The 17678-nt window shown below is 42.5% G+C and overlaps 1 protein-coding gene across 2 annotated transcripts; it reads left to right on the top strand.

Moving 5' to 3' along the window:
* The first annotated feature begins 1084 nt into the window (after window positions 1-1084).
* On the top strand, window positions 1085-14574 carry fam120b (family with sequence similarity 120 member B). Of its 2 annotated transcripts, none has more exons than XM_064950348.1 (11): window positions 1085-1162; window positions 1567-2588; window positions 2689-2869; window positions 3001-3102; window positions 3237-3397; window positions 3834-3926; window positions 8206-8412; window positions 10187-10289; window positions 12128-12352; window positions 12589-12646; window positions 12761-14574. In XM_064950348.1, exons 2-11 carry the CDS (start codon window positions 1572-1574, stop codon window positions 12789-12791), a joined length of 2178 nt encoding a protein of 725 aa, XP_064806420.1. In that variant the 5' UTR covers window positions 1085-1162; window positions 1567-1571; the 3' UTR covers window positions 12792-14574. The 2 variants fall into 2 exon arrangements, with proteins under 2 accessions (XP_064806420.1, XP_064806421.1); XM_064950349.1 differs by having other exon boundaries at window positions 1101-1162; window positions 1570-2588.
* The last annotated feature ends 3104 nt before the right edge of the window (window positions 14575-17678 follow it).

Consider the following 17678-nt stretch of genomic DNA (forward strand, 5'->3'; position numbering starts at 1 on the left):
TTCAATGGATTAGAGGTATAGCATATATTAAGGCCTCTGGGCCTACAAATTAAAGTATGCACTGCAAAATAGTTTGCATCGTTGTATTATCAACTAAAATAAATACATAGCCTAAGGTAGGCTAAAATAGGCCTAATAAGTTAGCAGAAAATATTGTTGTGACTTTTGTATGCTGCAGTCTTTTTTTGTTTTTAGCCAATTGCATCCCTACCCCCATAAAACCAACCACCTTCGCTATTTCACCCTCAGGATGAGCTCCAGCGATAAAATACCATTAGACCGTTGTTATGAGCCCCTCACCCCAATTCTGCAATCTGAATTACGACACAACGCCATCCCACTGAATGGTGGATTTAACGGGGCGGTGCCCCTTTAGAATGGCTCCCCATGTCCCTGGGAGCATCTGCCCAGAGATGAACAGATGTAAGCACCTGTGGTGACAGCCCGCATATGCTCTTACCCATTCACACTTTTCAAGACACTGACACAATAGAAGATAGAGCTTTGTGTGCGCAGTAATATAACTCCTGGATGATCTATTTCTCCTCAACAGCAGTAGGCCGTAACATCAATTCAATATTATGTCTAGTTAACCAACTTCACTATTGATTAAACGCTTTCCTCAACTGTATTTCAAAAGGTTAAACAATTATTAGGATATGAAGAGGGACAACTATTAAGCTAGGCCTGAATCATAACCTAGGCCTACTTCTTATTAAATAGGTTAAAGCTTTATGTAGCAAGGTCTCTAACGGATACTCTGGTGATGTTTCAAAAACCGAAACAAATGTTGCAGACTCGAGTTTCCTTGTTGCAGAATGTTACAGTCTTCATCCAGGTTGTATCACGACCGACCGTGATTGAGAGTCCCATAGGGCGACGCTCAATTGGCCCAGCGTTGTCCGATGTAGGCCGTCATTGTAAATAAGAATGTGTTATTAACTGACTAGCCTAGTTAAATAAAGGTTAAATAAATAAAATATAAAAACAAAAAAAGAAAATAAACAGTGTAAAAGTTCAACAAAAGGTATCCCTGCGCGCACGTGTGTTTTTGGCTCTTACGTGCTGACGCAACTCCGCGTCCAGTTCAAAACAGGAAGTGGTCCTATCTGCTGAAGACGAGCTAGCACACATGCTGCTACGTTATTTTAATAACACTGAAGTAAGTAAGACCACATTAAGGTTGGCTATTTGGTGCATCACGTACACACAGTTATGCAGACTGCAATACATTGAATACAGTCCAAACCCATAGTTGCTTGCCAGGCCCAGGGGTTGTTTAGATAGCTAGGTAGCTACTGTTACATGCAAGTCCTGCAGACTGAAATGCATGGACAGGGAAGCACAACTAAGCGCGTGCAAAGTGAGCGTGCACCTTTGAAACTGTTTAAATTGTTGTGAAAATTATTTCCCTGAATATTCTGTGAGCATTACCCATTTAGTCCGTCATTAATTCACTTGAATGATATACATTGACTGGTATGAGCTTGTGTAAAATATTGCTCCTTTCAGAATAGCTCAGCACACTATTTAAAACGTATTTATCTAATTTGTTTGTCTTTGTAGCAGGAATGGGTGTAAAAGGCTTGCAGTATTTTATGGAGAAATGTTGTCCAGAAACCTGTGTGATGGTGGACTTCAGGGAGATGGCAAGGCAGCATGTCAACAGTCACCAACAGGGCAGTAGCACCCCTCTTCCTACACTGGTGGTGGATGGCATGGCCTGTCTGAGGCACTGGTACAGTTGTCAAGCTTGGGTGTATGGTGGTCAGTGGAAAGAGTATATGCATTGCCTGAAGAAGTTTGTGGGTGCATTCATGACTGCAGGTATCCGACTTGTGTTTTTCTTCGACGGGGTAGTGGAAGAAGAAAAACGGGCGGAGTGGGTGAATCGGCGACTGAAGGTCAACGAGGAGGTTGCCAGGGTGTTCCACTATTTAAAGTATCATGGTCAACAGCCTGGCCGGGAGCTGTTCTGCCTCCCCTCAGGGCTGGCCACCTTCTCTCGCTTTGCCCTCAAGTCTCTGGGCCAGGAGACCTGGTGCTCTGTTCGCGAGGCTGACTATGAGATCGCCAGCTTTGCCCTCCGTCACAACTGTATGGGCATCCTGGGGCAGGACACAGACTTCATCATCTATGACTCAGTCCCCTATCTGTCTGTGGCTCAGCTAAGGCTAGACACCATGACCACAGTGCTGTTTTCCACAGACAAATTGTGCCACGCCCTCCAACTGCAGAAGAGTGAGCTCCCTCTGCTCGCGTGTCTCCTTGGTAATGACGTGGTGCCAGAGCAGCGGATGCAGCGGCTGCGTAGCGATGCCTTGGCAGCTTACAGGAGGAAATATCCACAGTCTCCAACTCAAGGGGAGAAGATTTATGCTGTAGCAGATTTCATCAGTAGCAACAAGCTGTCCAGAGAGGGAGCCCATGGTGTTAGCTGTCTGCCTCTAACAGATAGAGAGGTTCTGGAGAAAGGAGTACAGTACTATCTACTTCCTGGTCAACAGCCGCTATGGGACATTAGTGATACTTCTCCTCGTAGCCCTGTGTGTCTGATGAAGAGCTACTTGAGTCCTGACATCCTCCAGGTAATTCAATATAAGAAGCAGACATACATTGTTGCAGTTTTAAAGAGATAACATAAAAAGCCCAAACAATATGATGATAGTTTTGAGTCCTGTTTTACAGGCAGCCAAAGAAAAGCACATGCGAGCAGAGAGTTTTATGGTATACAATGTACTGTATGATGGTGTGGTGGAATGCAGTAATACACTTGAAGACAGGGAGGATGCTGAGCTCACTCCACAGGCAATTGTTTATCAATCTTGCAGAGAACGCATCTACGGCATTCTGTTACCCACAAATCCAGGTATTGTATATTACGTGGTTATTACAATATTACATGGTTATTACAACATTGCATTCTTATTTATTGTCTGTTTTACTACCAGGCACCAACTCAATGAAGCAGGTTGCCACTTATCATGCATCTTTTCTCAGACAGTAGTGGACGGGCCCCAACTGTGAGGGAATGGTTTGTTTTTCCTGGAAACCCACTAAAGGATCCCAAAGTAGTCTCTCCCTTGCCCCTGAACCACTCTGGTATGTTGTGAATTCTCAACATTAATTTAACCACTCATGTGGAATAAGAAGTTGATTGCATATTGATGCAAAGTGCTGTAGATAGATTTATCTCACTTTGAAATAATATTTTCCTTACCATGTTGGAAAACCAGATTTGAAGCGTTTATGGTTTGGGAAGGACTCCGAAACAAAATGCCTCCGCATCTCCACCTTCTTGGCTATATTTGAGTTGGATGAATTCTCAGTGGAGCATGATCGTCTGGATGGCTCTTTGATGGCTGTGCTGTGCCTTGTGACCTACATTGCCTTGCAGGTGGGGAAAATACTATGTTTTAGTGTGAAGTGTTTTTTTTCGCCTGCCTTTACAAACGCCTGTACTTTAGTCTCTCGTCTCAGTAGAGTGTTAGTCTACATGAACCAGTCTCCCCTCTGGGGTTTTACAATGTTGCCATTGCTCTAGCTCATATTATTGGACTTTGTTATGAAAAGAGGACTGACATTATCACATAGATAATTTACCCCCCCCCCCCTCTGATTCAAACTTTTTCTCTGTGGTTCTCGCTAGACAATGAAGCTATCAGTGTCTGATAAGGAACAATAGTTATGTCTACTGTTGCACTTAGGGTGCTCTATGCATAATGCCCTTTTCATGTTTTCTCAGTGATTTCTCATTCTTGGATGTTTGTTTTGTATACAAGACTGTGTTTCCATTACCCTCAGACTAGAACTCTTCTCATGCTTGTTTTTAGGTGGGCCACCTCTCCTTGGAAGACATAGATGCATATCTCAGCCAAGCTATCTGTGTTAGGTACAAATCCTACACAGAACTGCTTCACACAAGGGTGAGTGAGATACGCTAGTGTCCTCTGGCTGTTTCATACAAACCATTTAAGGTCTTTATAGATGCTTTATAAAAGGGTTGTCACATTTCTGAAAGTGTCAGATATAAAGACCTGTTACTTATATAGTTATACATTTGCTTATAAATGATTTGTGTAGCATCTATGTAGGCCTTATTCAGAGTTTGTGAAGACTTAATTTAGCTTTTAAAGTTGTTTGTTTTAAAGTGGGACCCTTCTATTTTCGAAAAACTGAAGAAAGTTGGAAGGCATAGAAGTCTTTCCAGTATATGCTCTGCATCTTTATACTACTCATCCAAGTCTTCTAATTTTGCATGTGAGGACAACCTGCTAATTAGGTTGGAGAGTGTATAATGTACAGCCCATGATCATATGAGTCCTACCCAGTCATTGAGGTGGTTGCAAATAAACAACCACTTAAGATAATGGCCTGACAAAGGCCTCAGAGTGTGTGTTGAAGGTCAGATGGAGGATGATTGGCTTATAGCAAATTACTGACAACAGACTGAGAGACAATAGCAGGTAGGGTGCACTGATTTTATTTGGCCCACCCTAAGTCTTGTGAATGTCTGTCTCCACACCGGCAGGCATTATTCACTCACTTACATGACAACTGTGTAGTCACATTCAAACAAATGCATCCCTAACCACACCCAAGACAACAACAAGAGAATGAGGCTGGGAGAATTGGATAGTCAAAAAGCAGTTTTTCCACGATACAGCAAGTCCCACAGAAGAAACTCGGTTGACTCTCTCAATATGCAAGAAGATGCAGCAGGAGAAACTGCTGGGGGTGGGGGTGTAATTTTGGGTTGCATTGCGACATTCCTGCTCAAACTGCTCTAATTGTGGCCTGAACCTGAGAGCGATGCTTTGGCGACGGACTCCAAGCTGTCCCTGACACTGACCACAGCAGCTATTTGCAGCTCCCCACCCTAATTTAAACCTTACTATGCCTGCTATTTCTGCCCCAGCTGCCCAGAGCGGGCGGTGGTTTTCCTGGGCCCGGGTTGATAGTGGCTACTTACAGTAGAGATAATGGGTGATAGCAATGACAAATTAAAGCTTAGTGGGAGACATTCAGGAAGCCACCTCCTGATTTACAGTGCCTCCATAGCGTCCTCCTTAAAGCTAGCATCAGTCAGTTTCTCTTTTCTTGTCAAATCAGGATTGTTACTGTTACTCTGATATTAATAGAAATCGACTCACTGTGCACACTATCATGTGTAACTCTCCATTCTTTCTCTTGTGATCATTGAACATTGTAAGGATTTTGTGTGTTTGTTTATATAACAGCTTCAGTAAACTCCAGCTTGTGTAACACTAGATCCCAGACTATATGGGGTGATTGTTTGTGTTCGGGAGATTTCTATTTAGTAAGTGCACATTAGCAGGTGTTGAATGGGTGGACTGGAGGAGGGAGCGAGAGAGGCAAATGCGCCAGGCGGGGTGGGGACCGCCTGCTGCTGGACAGATCAGAGTGTGTGTAAGCTTGTCTGCTTTTCCTACTCCAGGGCTCCACGCGCACCTGTTGCCCCACACCATTGTTGCATCCCATCGGGAAGTATGTCACATCTGCCTGAAATCTCAGAAGGCCAGGGGTGGGGAGGGTCAGTGAGAGGAGGAGGGGGAGACAGATGGCAGGAGACTTTCCAGGAGCAGCCTGATACCCCTGGAGAGTCTCTATCTCTCTCCTCTCTCTCTAATCTCTCTCCCCCTGCAGTGCTTTTTCATACTGGGGGAATGTCCATTCAGCCTAGGGCTGGGGATCAGGGGATGCCACTGCATTAGGGAGCTGCTGGGAGCCCGCATTCAGCCCTCATCCACATCCACACTCACACCAATAAACCCTTTTATTCAACAGCAAGGGCTCCAAATTAGACAATTCCTAGTTTCTACTAGTCATGAGTAGGGTTGTGAAATTCCAGAAACGTTCAATAAATTCCTTGGTTTTCCAGAAATCCTGGTTGGAGGATTCCAGATTTCCTGCTTATTCTCTCTGTATTCCGGGAATCCTCCAACATGGATTTCAGGAGAACCAGGGAACTTATTGAAAGTTCCCGGAATTTTGCAACCCTGGTCATGAGACACTTGTTCGTCTAAGCTTGTACAGCAGAATGGGATGTGCGGTGCTGTTTCAAATATACACTGGTAAGATCCTCTCTTGTGTAATGGACAGGAGACGGTTGTCCTGAACACAGAGGGGTGCCCCCAGGAGTGTTGGCTGTCTCAGGCGTCTGGTTGGAAAAGATTTGAATGTTTATGCTTTGGGGAAGTTGCTGTGAGGACAGCTGCACCCATCTACTTAAAAGACATGGTTCTTCCCAACTTTTACCCTCTTCACTGAGGGTGGATCCATGGCTGGAGATTAGTATTCTTACTTCAGCATTTAGAGAAAAAAACACCAAATTTTGGAAAGGAGGTTTGACTAAGTTTAGAAATGTTCAAGGAAAATTGTAACTGGTTTTCTAATTGGCCAGGGATCCCACACACAAGTATGTGTGTGGGATCTGCCACTTTCAACCAATGAACAGGAAAAGTGTAGCCACACATTGTCAAATTACTACGTGTCAAATTGGCCAGTTTAGGCCTATACTCTGTTTTAAACAAGCCCCAAAGTAGGTGCTTCCTTTGCTTGCCTGTATGTGTGTTTAGATATGGGATGAGTGCTTTGTTTAGGGGCAATGTGCCTGGAAGGCACAGGCTGCTGACTGCATCCTTTTTAGCTTGATCTCTCTTCTCTCTTAGTTTGCTTTAGCTGAAGCTGTGTTTGAATGGGGAGCAGGCGGCAGGCAGGTTTCTGGGCTGATGTGTTTGAATGGGGAGCAGGCGGCAGGCAGGTCTCTGGGCTGATGTGTTTGAATGGGGAGCAGGCGGCAGGCAGGTCTCTGGGCTGATGTGTTTGAATGGGGAGCAGGCAGGTCTCTGGGCTGATGTGTTTGAATGGGGAGCAGGCGGCAGGCGGCAGGCAGGTTTCTGGGCTGATGTGTTTGAATGGGGAGCAGGCGGCAGGCAGGTCTCTGGGCTGATGTGTTTGAATGGGGAGCAGGCGGCAGGCAGGTCTCTGGGCTGATGTTTTTGGCAGGGCCTAATCAGCCCTCTTATCTCCTATGAGAGGGACCAGGTGAGACCTGAGGGTAAATACACTTCCCTACGTATTTATTTGGACAGTGAAGCTGAAACTTAATTTGTCTCTATACTCCAGCATTTAGGATTTGAGATCAAATTTTTCATATGAGGTGACAATACAGAATGTCAGTTTTTATTTGAGGGTATTTTAATATCTGGTTTACCATATAGAAGTTAAAGCACTTTATGTAAAATTGCAGATGCACAAAGATCATGCCCCCAAAACATGCTAACCTCTCACCATTACCTAAACAGGGGTTGTTAGCATTTTCTGGGGGGTATGCTATTTAGGCCTCTGTCACAATTCATTATTCAAGATTCATTCATAATTATCCACAATCATGGTAGTATCCACATACATGTAGAAGTGTTCAGAAACATATTCCATTATTATTTACAATAAAAGTGACTCCAAAAAGACATCCTTGTGTGGCTACATTATTTACTATTAATTTCTACTGGGCACAACATAATCTGAAACACAACCAAAACAAACTGCAAATGCATCCAACAAGTTTGTGGAGTCACAAGCTTGATGAAAGTCATTGTGTGCTAGAATTATGGGACAAAATACTAAACTTTTGACTAAATTTAATACACTATAATTGCATTTGTCCAAATACTTATGATACCTTCAAATGGGGGGGACTAGATACATAAAGTGCTTTCATGTCTAAACAGTCAAACAGATGTGTATGAAAATACCCTCAAATAAAAGGTGACATTATGTACTGTCACCTCATATAAAACATTTGATCACAAATCCAAAATGCTGGAGTACAGAGCCAAATTAAAAAATTTAGCGTTCCTGTCCTACTTAATATGTAGGGAATTGTACAGGGAACATCTGCCTGTTGGCTAGCTAGCTACTGCTCTTGTCATGCTGCTACCCGTGCCTCTCCTCTCTCTGTGCAGATCAACTCTCTGGGGCAGAGTTTATTTACTATAACTTGTCTGGCTCCATAATGTATGTGCTATAGCATACTCTTCTATTGTCTTCATGCTATACAGTTATGATGATACATTACAGAACACTCCCATAGAAACACATGGTGTAGAACAGATATGGTTCTGTCATGTAGAATAGAGAATCATGTGAGCTCTATTGATTCTATTTCTATCTGCTCTGCAGGTCTCTCATGTGGAGCCCCGGGCGGTTCAGCTGGGCTCTCTGTTTGTCCGAGGGCTGACCCACCTGGTGGCCGCCAACAGTGCTTGTGGATGCCCCTTCCCCATGGAACAGTTGATGCCCTGGAACACCTTTGACGGCCTGCTCTTCCACTCAAAGTACCTGCTGGCTCACTCAGGGAGGCCACAGGAGGAGCTGCTGGAGGGCAATGTGAGTCAGTGTACACAGTGGTAGTAGGATTGATTATAGATATTAGCTACCGTAACGGCGGTAGGAATAATTATAGCTATAAGCTACTGTAACAGTGGTGGTAGATTTGATTATACACTGAACCATAATATAAATGTAACATGCAACAATTTCAAAGATTTTCATGAGTTACAGTTCATATAAGGAAATCAGTCTATTTAAATAAATTCATTCGGCCCTAATATATGGATTTCACATGACTGGGATTACAGATGTGCATCTGTTGCTCACAGATACCTTAAAATTAAGGTAGGAGTGTGAATCAGAAAACCAGTCAGTATCTGGTGTGACCACACATCTCCTTAACATAGAGTTGATCAGGCTGTTGATTGTGGCCTGTGGAATGTTGTCCCACTCTTCAATGGTTGTGTGAAGTTGCTGGATATTGTCAGGAACTGGAACATGCTGTCGTACACGTCGATCCAGAGCGTCCCAAACATGCTCAATAGGTGATATGTTTGAATGAGTATGCAGGGCATGGAGGAACTGGGACATTTTCAGCTTCTAGGAATTGTGTACAGATCCTTGTGACATGGGACTGTGCATTATAATGCTGAAACATGAGGTGATGGCTGCGGATGAATGGCATGACAATGGGCCTCAGGAGCTTGTCACGGTGTCTCTGTGCATTCAAATTGACATAGATAAAATGGAATTGTGGTCTGTAACTTATGCTTGCCCATACCATAACCCCACCACCACCATGGGACACTCGGTTCACAATGTTGACATAAGCAAACCGCTCACCCAAATGACACCATACACGCTATCTGCCTGGTACAGTTGAAACCAGGATTCTTCAGTGAGGCGCACACTTCTCCAATGTGCTCGTGGCCATCGAAGGTGAGCATTTGCCCACTGAAGTCGGTTACGACTCCAAACTGCGCTCATGTCAATACCCTGGTGAGGACCACGAGCACGCAGATGAGCTTCCCAGAGACGGGTTCTGACAGTTTGTGCATAAATTCTTTGTTTGTGCAAACCAAGAGTTTCATCAGCTGTCCAGGTGGCTGGTCTCAGACGATCCTGCAGGTAAAGAAGCCAGGTGTGGAGGTCCTGGGCTGGCGTGGTTACACATGGTCTGCGGTTGTGAGGCCAGTTGGACATACTGCCAAATTCTCTAAAACAACGTTGGAGGCGGATTATGGTAGAGAAATTAACATTAAATTTACTGGAAACAGCTCTGGTGGACATTCCTGCATTCAGTATGCCAATTGCACGCTCCCTCAAAACTTGAGACATCTGTGGCATTGTTGTGCACATTGTACAGTGACCTTTTATTGTCCCCAGCACAAGGTGCACCTGTGTAATGATCATGCTGTTTGATCAGCTTCTTGGTATGCCACACCTGTCAGGTGGATGGATTATCTTGGCAAAGGAGAAATGCTCACTAATGGATATAAACAAATTTGTGCACAAAATTTGAGAAATAAGCTGGGATATGTTCTTTCAGCTCATAAAACATGGGACCAACACTTTACATGTTGCATTTTATATTTTTGTTTAGTGTAGATATGAGCTACCATAACCGGTGGTAGGTTTGATTTATAGCTATTAGCTACTATGTCTGTGGTGACTATCCTCAGATGAGGCCCCAAAAGCAACTTCCAGACATTGTGGCTCCAAAGTTGTCTTTGAAACCAATAAAGTCAAAATCATGTCGGGGAAACCCTACCTTGTGTGTCCACTCAGCAGGGAAGTGTTAATCTTACTGAACCTGGCTCATCTTGTTTAGGCATCCTGGGTGTCCCTGTTCCGTTTTCTGAGAGAGCTGGTCCTGGGAATCTGCAGCAGGCGTGGCCAGACCATCCAGTCCAAACCACGGATAACACATCCCGGTGAGAGACCCATTCATTTGACTAATGAAACATGTTGAGGTTCGAGTGTCGGTGAACAATGCACACATGTTTACATAAACACAGTCCATTCATGCTAATAATGTCCTATTAATAGGTAATTCTGCCCAGTTAGAGTATATTGAACAGTGAATACCCACTATCTACAGAACATTTGTATATGCTTATACTAATTACTAAAAAAATCCATGACAACATGGATCCTCCTCAAAGTTATCCTGCAATGTTGGTTGATTACTGAGGCAAAGACATTGCTACTCTTTGCCACGCTCGGAGAGTCAGCCTATCATTATTATCCATATGTTCTGAATAAAAGGAAAGAATTCTAGTTGAGAGAATGTGTACTCTACCATGTAGAACTGTTGGTGCCCCTTGTGGGGGAACAATACCCAGTAGTCTCTACAGTCTATAATAAGATCCATCTGGGCCTCAGTCCATTGGCAAAGTTCCAGTGGAAGATCATTTTGGCTCCTCAAGATGCTTTGTCATAACAAGAATAATTCTGGGTTTATTTTTATAGGATGTGATCTATATTAGGTAACATAACAAGACAACCAAATTATAACATCCCAGGACCAGCCTGTTACAAAGTCCTCAACCCCCACTACTCATCTGGCATCCAGCGTATTGTGGTTCTTTTTGGAGATTAAAAGAACCCGGACGGAAAAATGTTCTCCATCTGTTTGTTCTCTTGACATTGAACAACACGTGAAATATGAACTACATTTTGTTTAGCTTTGGTTGCTTTTGCTTGGGCTGCTATGATTTGATTTGTAATGTCTGCTCTTTGTCCAAACACAGTATTTGAATTCATGTATGATACCCTATTTCTGTGGGCCACAAATACTATGAGATATTGAGTGTGGAAAGGGGGCTTAAGTTTGGAATAAGCGACTAGTTCTGTAAACAAAACCTAACAACACAAAATAAGTGTTGAAGTATAGATGGGAATGGGAACTTGTCCAAACTGTCATGCTTAATAGGGCCAGGACGATAGCAGTATGTTGATACTCCTTAGGATCATAGCAAGGAAACAAAACACAAAGCGGATTTAAATTATTTAGGAAAACAAGCCTAATGTTGGAAACAGACATTGTTATGTAGTCATCAAGTCACATGTATTTATTTTCCTAGCTATAGCGCACAATATTTGACACACAGCAGGTTTTTAAACGGAACAAAGAGTTTTGTCTGCTTCGTGTTTTAATTTTTGCCATGGAAAAAATCTTGAGATATTGGTATCGTCACAGCCCTACAATAAGCCTTACAATGGTTTTCAGTAAAACATTGTTATGCTCCCAGAATATTGAGTTCCTCTGAGGTGAAACAAACATTCTGACCCTAATAACATAATGAGGCCCCTCTAATCATTAGAGTGGCTAAGTAAAAACAAGACAAAAACAGAGCCACCACGACCGTGCGTGTGTGTGTCTGCCTGTGTGTGTGTGTGAGGCTGATGTTTAAGAACGGGCTTTAAACATTTTTTTTTAGAATTGTCTCCTTACCAATGTTCACTTTAAGTCTCTGTCTTTCATACAAGTATTGTCCTGAGTCTATAGATCCAATATGCTGCAAAAAAAGGTTTACTTCTTTTATTCAGTGTACACAAAGGTATGTCTTCAATTTATGTCTTAGACCCAACCAGTAATCATTACCCAAGGGTTGTGGGGAGATGGTGGTGGCGCTTTGCGAGCACAGAATTGTATGGTTTGTGTTTGGAGAGATTCTTAATGTTTCGTCTCCACAGCGAAATATTTATACCAAGACTCAAACTCATAATTAAAAGAGCATTTAAATATTTTGTGTGGTGTTTTCCTCAGGGAAGCATGTGGATCACAGCGAGCAGTGGAGGGAAAGACGAGCCCCATCGGGACAGCATGGTCCCTCTCCTCAACGCTACAGACCCCAGACCATATCCCCATCAGGACAGCATGGTCCCTCTCCTCAACACTACAGACCCCAGACCAGATCCCCATCAGGACAGCATGGTCCCCCTCCTCAACACTACAGACCCCAGAGCAGAGGTCCTAGAGCACAGGCACATGGTAGGCTACAGACAGGCCACTAGCTGCAGGTTGCTGCCTGGGCCAGGGCGGAGTGCCATTGAGGTTTATTCCAACCAGCCAACAACAAAGCAGTAGCAACCTAATTTGATTCTGTTGTTGGTTGAATGACTTTCAAACAGCTAACTAAAACGTAATGTTTAAAAAAAAATGTTTAACTTGATTTTATTCATAATCATATATCATTCCGAATTAATAATATTTTATATTTTTCACAGAACACAACAGACCAAGATCAACACATCCAAACAGGAGGAGATACCACCTGGCACCTAGGTGAGTGTCTGCGTTTGTTATACTGTTGCATGAGCAAGCTGCATCCATTCATTCTGCATTGCCTTGAGATGTATTTTTATTCTGATTTGTCTTGCCCCTCTGTTTTTACTGTAGGTGGCAGAACCCCCATCATGATTTCCCCTGACTGTCAGTGTTGAGTGGACATGCCTTATGGGACCATCTTACACAATTGCCCTGTTAAGAGCAGCACAGCCCAACACACTCAGTGGATGTGTCTGATATTAGACTGACTTGTGTTGAACTTTGTGAACACAGTTTGTGTTACCATAACCTCACTATCAGTTGGATTGGCTTGGAGAAATGTAGGTCATGTAACTGTATGAGATATTGGTTGCAATAGGAGAGGATATGCGTCACAAGGAGAGGAAAAAGGGCTTAGTAGGTGAAAGAGGACCTGAGGGTGCAGTTACATTTCACTTGGTTTAGCATCTGAAATCCCAGTAAGCATTGACATACCAAAATAAGAAGGGATAGGTGAGAGTGGGGTAAGTTGAGCCGCCCTTGTTTCTAGGAAACAAGACACAAAATGTGTCATTTTGACCAAATGTTTAGGAAGAGGTCATTTAATGTCTGTGAGGGAAGAAACCACAAGAAACCAAGTGGTAAGCAAGTTGGGTCCTCCAAGTCAAATTTATTTAATGTGTTAGGTTTAGGTACAAGCATCATGAAAATTCTAACTAGATACTTTTAAGATTGTTCCATACGTCAGTTGAGGTCTGTATAAGCTTCAATATGAGGTCCTACACCTAGCATAAAAGTGCATCCTTGTAGCTGTGTGGGCTAATATAGTCAAATTGTTTGCCTTGGGGTAAATTGAGCCAATGGTTGAGGCAATGGCCAGTTGAGCAAATTTAAGTATTTTCTTCCCTGGTGTAATGCAAGGCATTATCACTGGGGATATGAGATGACAACAAGGCCTATGTTAAAAGTGTTTTAACAAGTACAAAGTGTTTGTTAGGTGCTAAACCTGTGTTTTAAAATATGCTTTAAATTATTTTAATGTGATTGTGATTGGGTTGAATTGTGTTTGGTAAATAAAAATAGACATGGTTTTATAAGGGTAGTGGTAATATTTAATTTGGTACAGAAATGTGTAGGCGGCTTAACTTTACCCTGGCCTGTGGCTCAACTTACCCCATGCCCGGGGTAAGTTGTGCCAAGAGAGCACTTTTTTGTTCTTGTATTTATGTACTTTTTACATGAATACTGATTATTATCATGGATACACAATATCCTGAAATATATGTAGATAATTGTTTGAAAGAACACTGTATTTCCCTTGATAGAGATGCTGAATATTTTTTTTAAATGGCTCAATTGACCCCACTTTCTTACCCCTACATTTTCTCCCTCCCAATTGAGCCTAGGATGTTAGTCTGGGGCCAGTGGGATCTGAGGTAGTGTTCAAGTTACTCTGAATCTGAGCAAACTCCAAAGCATCACTACAGAGATGTGGTGAGAGATGACTTGACTTTGTTGATGTATTTATATCAAGTATCACTTAGGGTATTTTATAATTTCAATGTAATTTACTGTGATTATTCACACAGATGTGATTGTCATCATTTTCAAAATGTCACATTTCAAAAGAAGTCATAGACCCTGAGCAAGAGCAACATCCAATGCTATCAAAACCAACTACCATGCTCCACTGCCATTATCAGTGTTTAGAATGCTGCCACATTCCCGACAGAAGGCAGCGAGCAGCGCTAGGCTTACACTGTGAATCTCTGGGGCTACCCATGGGGAGAGAGTGTTTGGGTCTATCTGAGCTGGGTGATGACATGCATGGTGTACCATGCAGGGCCTCCCTATTCCTGACAAGGAGAACACCTGCTACAAGTGGTAATTCACATTCCCTGGTCAAAGTAGTCAAAGTACAGCTTTTTCCTCTTATCTGTAGAAAATGAAGCACATGCTGAAATAAAAAACAAAGCTATATAAACAGATGTCTTGACCTTGGTGGCAGAGCAACACATAGACTGAGCAGGAAAGAGATTGGATTTCTCCAGAAAAAAGAAAGGAGAAAAGGACCAGGTTGTTGATACGGTGATGTCACAGGGTTCAGTATGATACTGAGCTAGATGGGCTTTTAGACAAAATACAATGAAAGTCCTGTGAAGTCACCATGAAGGGAAACTATGCTGGTTAGAGCACTACTGCACAAGACTTTTTCATATAATCTGATTATGGAAAACAGTGGACTGAATCCATGAGTAACCCACAGGGATTTGTTTTAGCTGTGATTAGTATGATGTCAAAGGTGTAGCAGCAGGTAGCCTAGAGGAGGACCATTAGCCTGAAGATTGCTGGTTCAGATGTGGAGTTATGGAAGATTAAGATTAATTTTGGTACCAAGGTCTTTAAATCTGGCCCCCATACACAATGCTAAATGAAGCATATATGTGCATGTAAGTTAAAAAGCAACCTAGAAAGAGGCAAGGAGCTGCAACAGCAACACATCTTCCCTTTTGAGTTTCACAGTCCCCAATTACCCATTTAATTATGGCATGGCTTCATGTGCCCTAATGGTAAATATAGTCTCTTTGCCCCAGAGGCTCTGTGGTTGTGGTCAAGACCAAGTGGGCCAGAACTGAAGGTGCCGCGTGGGGGCTGTGGTGGCTGAATGCGTGACGGGCAGGGCGCACCCATCCTCATGGCCACAACAGGGAGCAAGTCGCCTGTTGTGCGCCAGGCCGGGGGAGAGACAGGAGGGCAAGAGCGGCGGGTCTCTGCCACAGGAACCAGAGGATTTGGCACACTGTCATCTCTGTTTCCTCTATGGAACAGAGGAATGGGTGGGGCCTGCAGGCGCGGCGGCACAGCCAACCGTTCCAGAGCCCCGAGACTGCTGTACCCAAAGAAATGAAAGCTTGCACACTGCTGTTTTCAGTTTGACTTTGTGTTTTGGTGGTTGGGTGTGGGAAGAGAGGGGAGGGGGGATAGTGAAGATGGTAACATGTGCCAAAAACTGTGAAAGGGCCTTTACTGCAGTTGGTTGGCTACTCTCGATTGTCATTATCAAGGTGTTGATTACAAGTACCCGTTAGTTGTGGCTTGAATTTAACATTTTGTGTGTATGTTTAGAAAATATAAACAATCAAAATGTCAAATATGTTTACTTAGAGTGTTGGTGATAATTATAGAATGTCCAATCTGTTTTCTATAATAAGCCCCTTTAGGACTGCCTATAACTTGAGTCAAAACACAGTTTACGAATAAAAAATGACGCGCTGCTGGGATAGGACAACTATAGAATACTACAATAGTAAAAATAGTTTAAAATGTCAAGAGCAAAAGTGAGCAAATATAGCCAGGGATATTTACAGCCTGAACAATAAATATACACCTTTCTTTAAAAAGTCTGGAACCTGTCCCAGATTTGTTGATGCTGCATTTGTGGATGGACTTCCGCAAAGTCAAAAACCAATGGAGAAGAAAAAAAGAACACGTAGTGTGCTGGCTGGATGTTGGCATATATTTAGTGGGTTGAGGTGAGTGTGAGTGGTAGTCTGCCTTTGTGCATGTTGAGTAAACAGTATCATGCCCTCGCCAACACTGTAGCCCATAGCTTTCGGTATTCTCTTTGTTGTATTTGGAATCTAAGCCCATTTAGAGCCGTTATTTAAAACAGAAAGGACTGCCGATGGCTCCAATTGTTCATATGATGACAGTTAAGTGTGAACTGTAATACGAAATCGCTTGAGTAATAGTATTGACTTTGAAACAGCTCTTTTAATAGCTCTGTATTGTCTGCCTGACGGCACTAAGCATGGTTTAGTTGGTGTTAATGTGACAACTCACTTTAGAAGGATGCCCTACCACCATTGAATTCAATGTACGTCGGTTGAATCGTGTCCTAGGAAGGAACTGAAAGAGGACATTCTTAACAAACCATGGGAATTGGTTAAGTCACCTGTTGCTTTGAACAAAGTCACTCTACAGATGTAGGATCTTAATTTGAGACAGTTTGACAGGAAAATAATCCCGCAGTATCAGTAAATGTGTATTAGAATTAATGGACATTTTTCCAAAGGGATAATGAAGTCTGAAATTACAAAGTGGAAATTTGTCACGGCTGTTGAAAGGAGAGGACTAAGGTTCAGCGTGGTAAGCGTACATTTTCGTTTATTAATCAAAATGACGCCGAACAAAACAAATAACACTACCAAAACAAACCGTGAAGCTCAAAGGCTATGTGCCCTAAACAAAGTCAACTTCCCACCAAGACAGGTGGAAAAAGGGCTACCTAAGTATGGTTCTCAATCAGAGACAACGATAGACAGCTGCCTCTGATTGAGAACCATACCCGGCCAAACACAAAGGAATAGAAAACATAGAAATAAAGAAACTAGAATGCCCACCCTAGTCACACCCTGGCCTAACCAAAATAAAGAATAAAATCCTCTCTATGGCCAGGGTGTGACAAAATTAACAAACTTCAGAAGCCCTTTTAAACCTCAGATCGACAACAAGTTTTAAATTCCCTGCAACAGGTTGATCAAATTAAGATCATACATCTGTACCATGAAACCCTATATATATATACGTGTATATATATACATATATATATATATATATATGTATATATCAAATCAAATTTTATTTGTCACATACACATGGTTAGCAGATGTTAATGCGAGTGTAGCGAAATGCTTGTGCTTCTAGTTCCGACAATGCAGTAATAACCAACAAGTAATCTAACTAACAATTCCTAATCTACTGTCTTATACACAGTGTAAGGGGATAAAGAATATGTACATAAGGATATATGAATGAGTGATGGTACAGAGCAGCATAGGCAAGATACAGTAGATGGTATCGAGTACAGTATATACATGTGAGATGAGTATGTAAACAAAGTGGCATAGTTAAAGTGGCTAGTGATACATGTATTACATAAGGATGCAGTCGATGATATAGAGTACAGTATATAGGTATGCATATGAGATGAATAATGTAGGGTAAGTAACATTATATAAGGTAGCATTGTTTAAAGTGGCTAGTGATA

The sequence above is a fragment of the Oncorhynchus masou genome, chromosome 31, assembly GCF_036934945.1.
Source record: "Oncorhynchus masou masou isolate Uvic2021 chromosome 31, UVic_Omas_1.1, whole genome shotgun sequence".
NCBI classification, from domain to species: Eukaryota; Metazoa; Chordata; class Actinopteri; order Salmoniformes; family Salmonidae; genus Oncorhynchus; species Oncorhynchus masou.

Excerpts from the sequence above, each read along its gene's own strand:
- fam120b (XM_064950348.1), top strand. The coding sequence starts at position 1,572 with ATGGGTGTAAAAGGCTTGCAGTATTTTATGGAGAAATGTTGTCCAGAA. Across the intron at positions 2,589-2,688 it reads TGAGTCCTGACATCCTCCAG|GCAGCCAAAGAAAAGCACAT; the intron begins GTAATTCAATAT and ends CCTGTTTTACAG. Across the intron at positions 12,353-12,588 it reads TCCTAGAGCACAGGCACATG|AACACAACAGACCAAGATCA; the intron begins GTAGGCTACAGA and ends TATTTTTCACAG.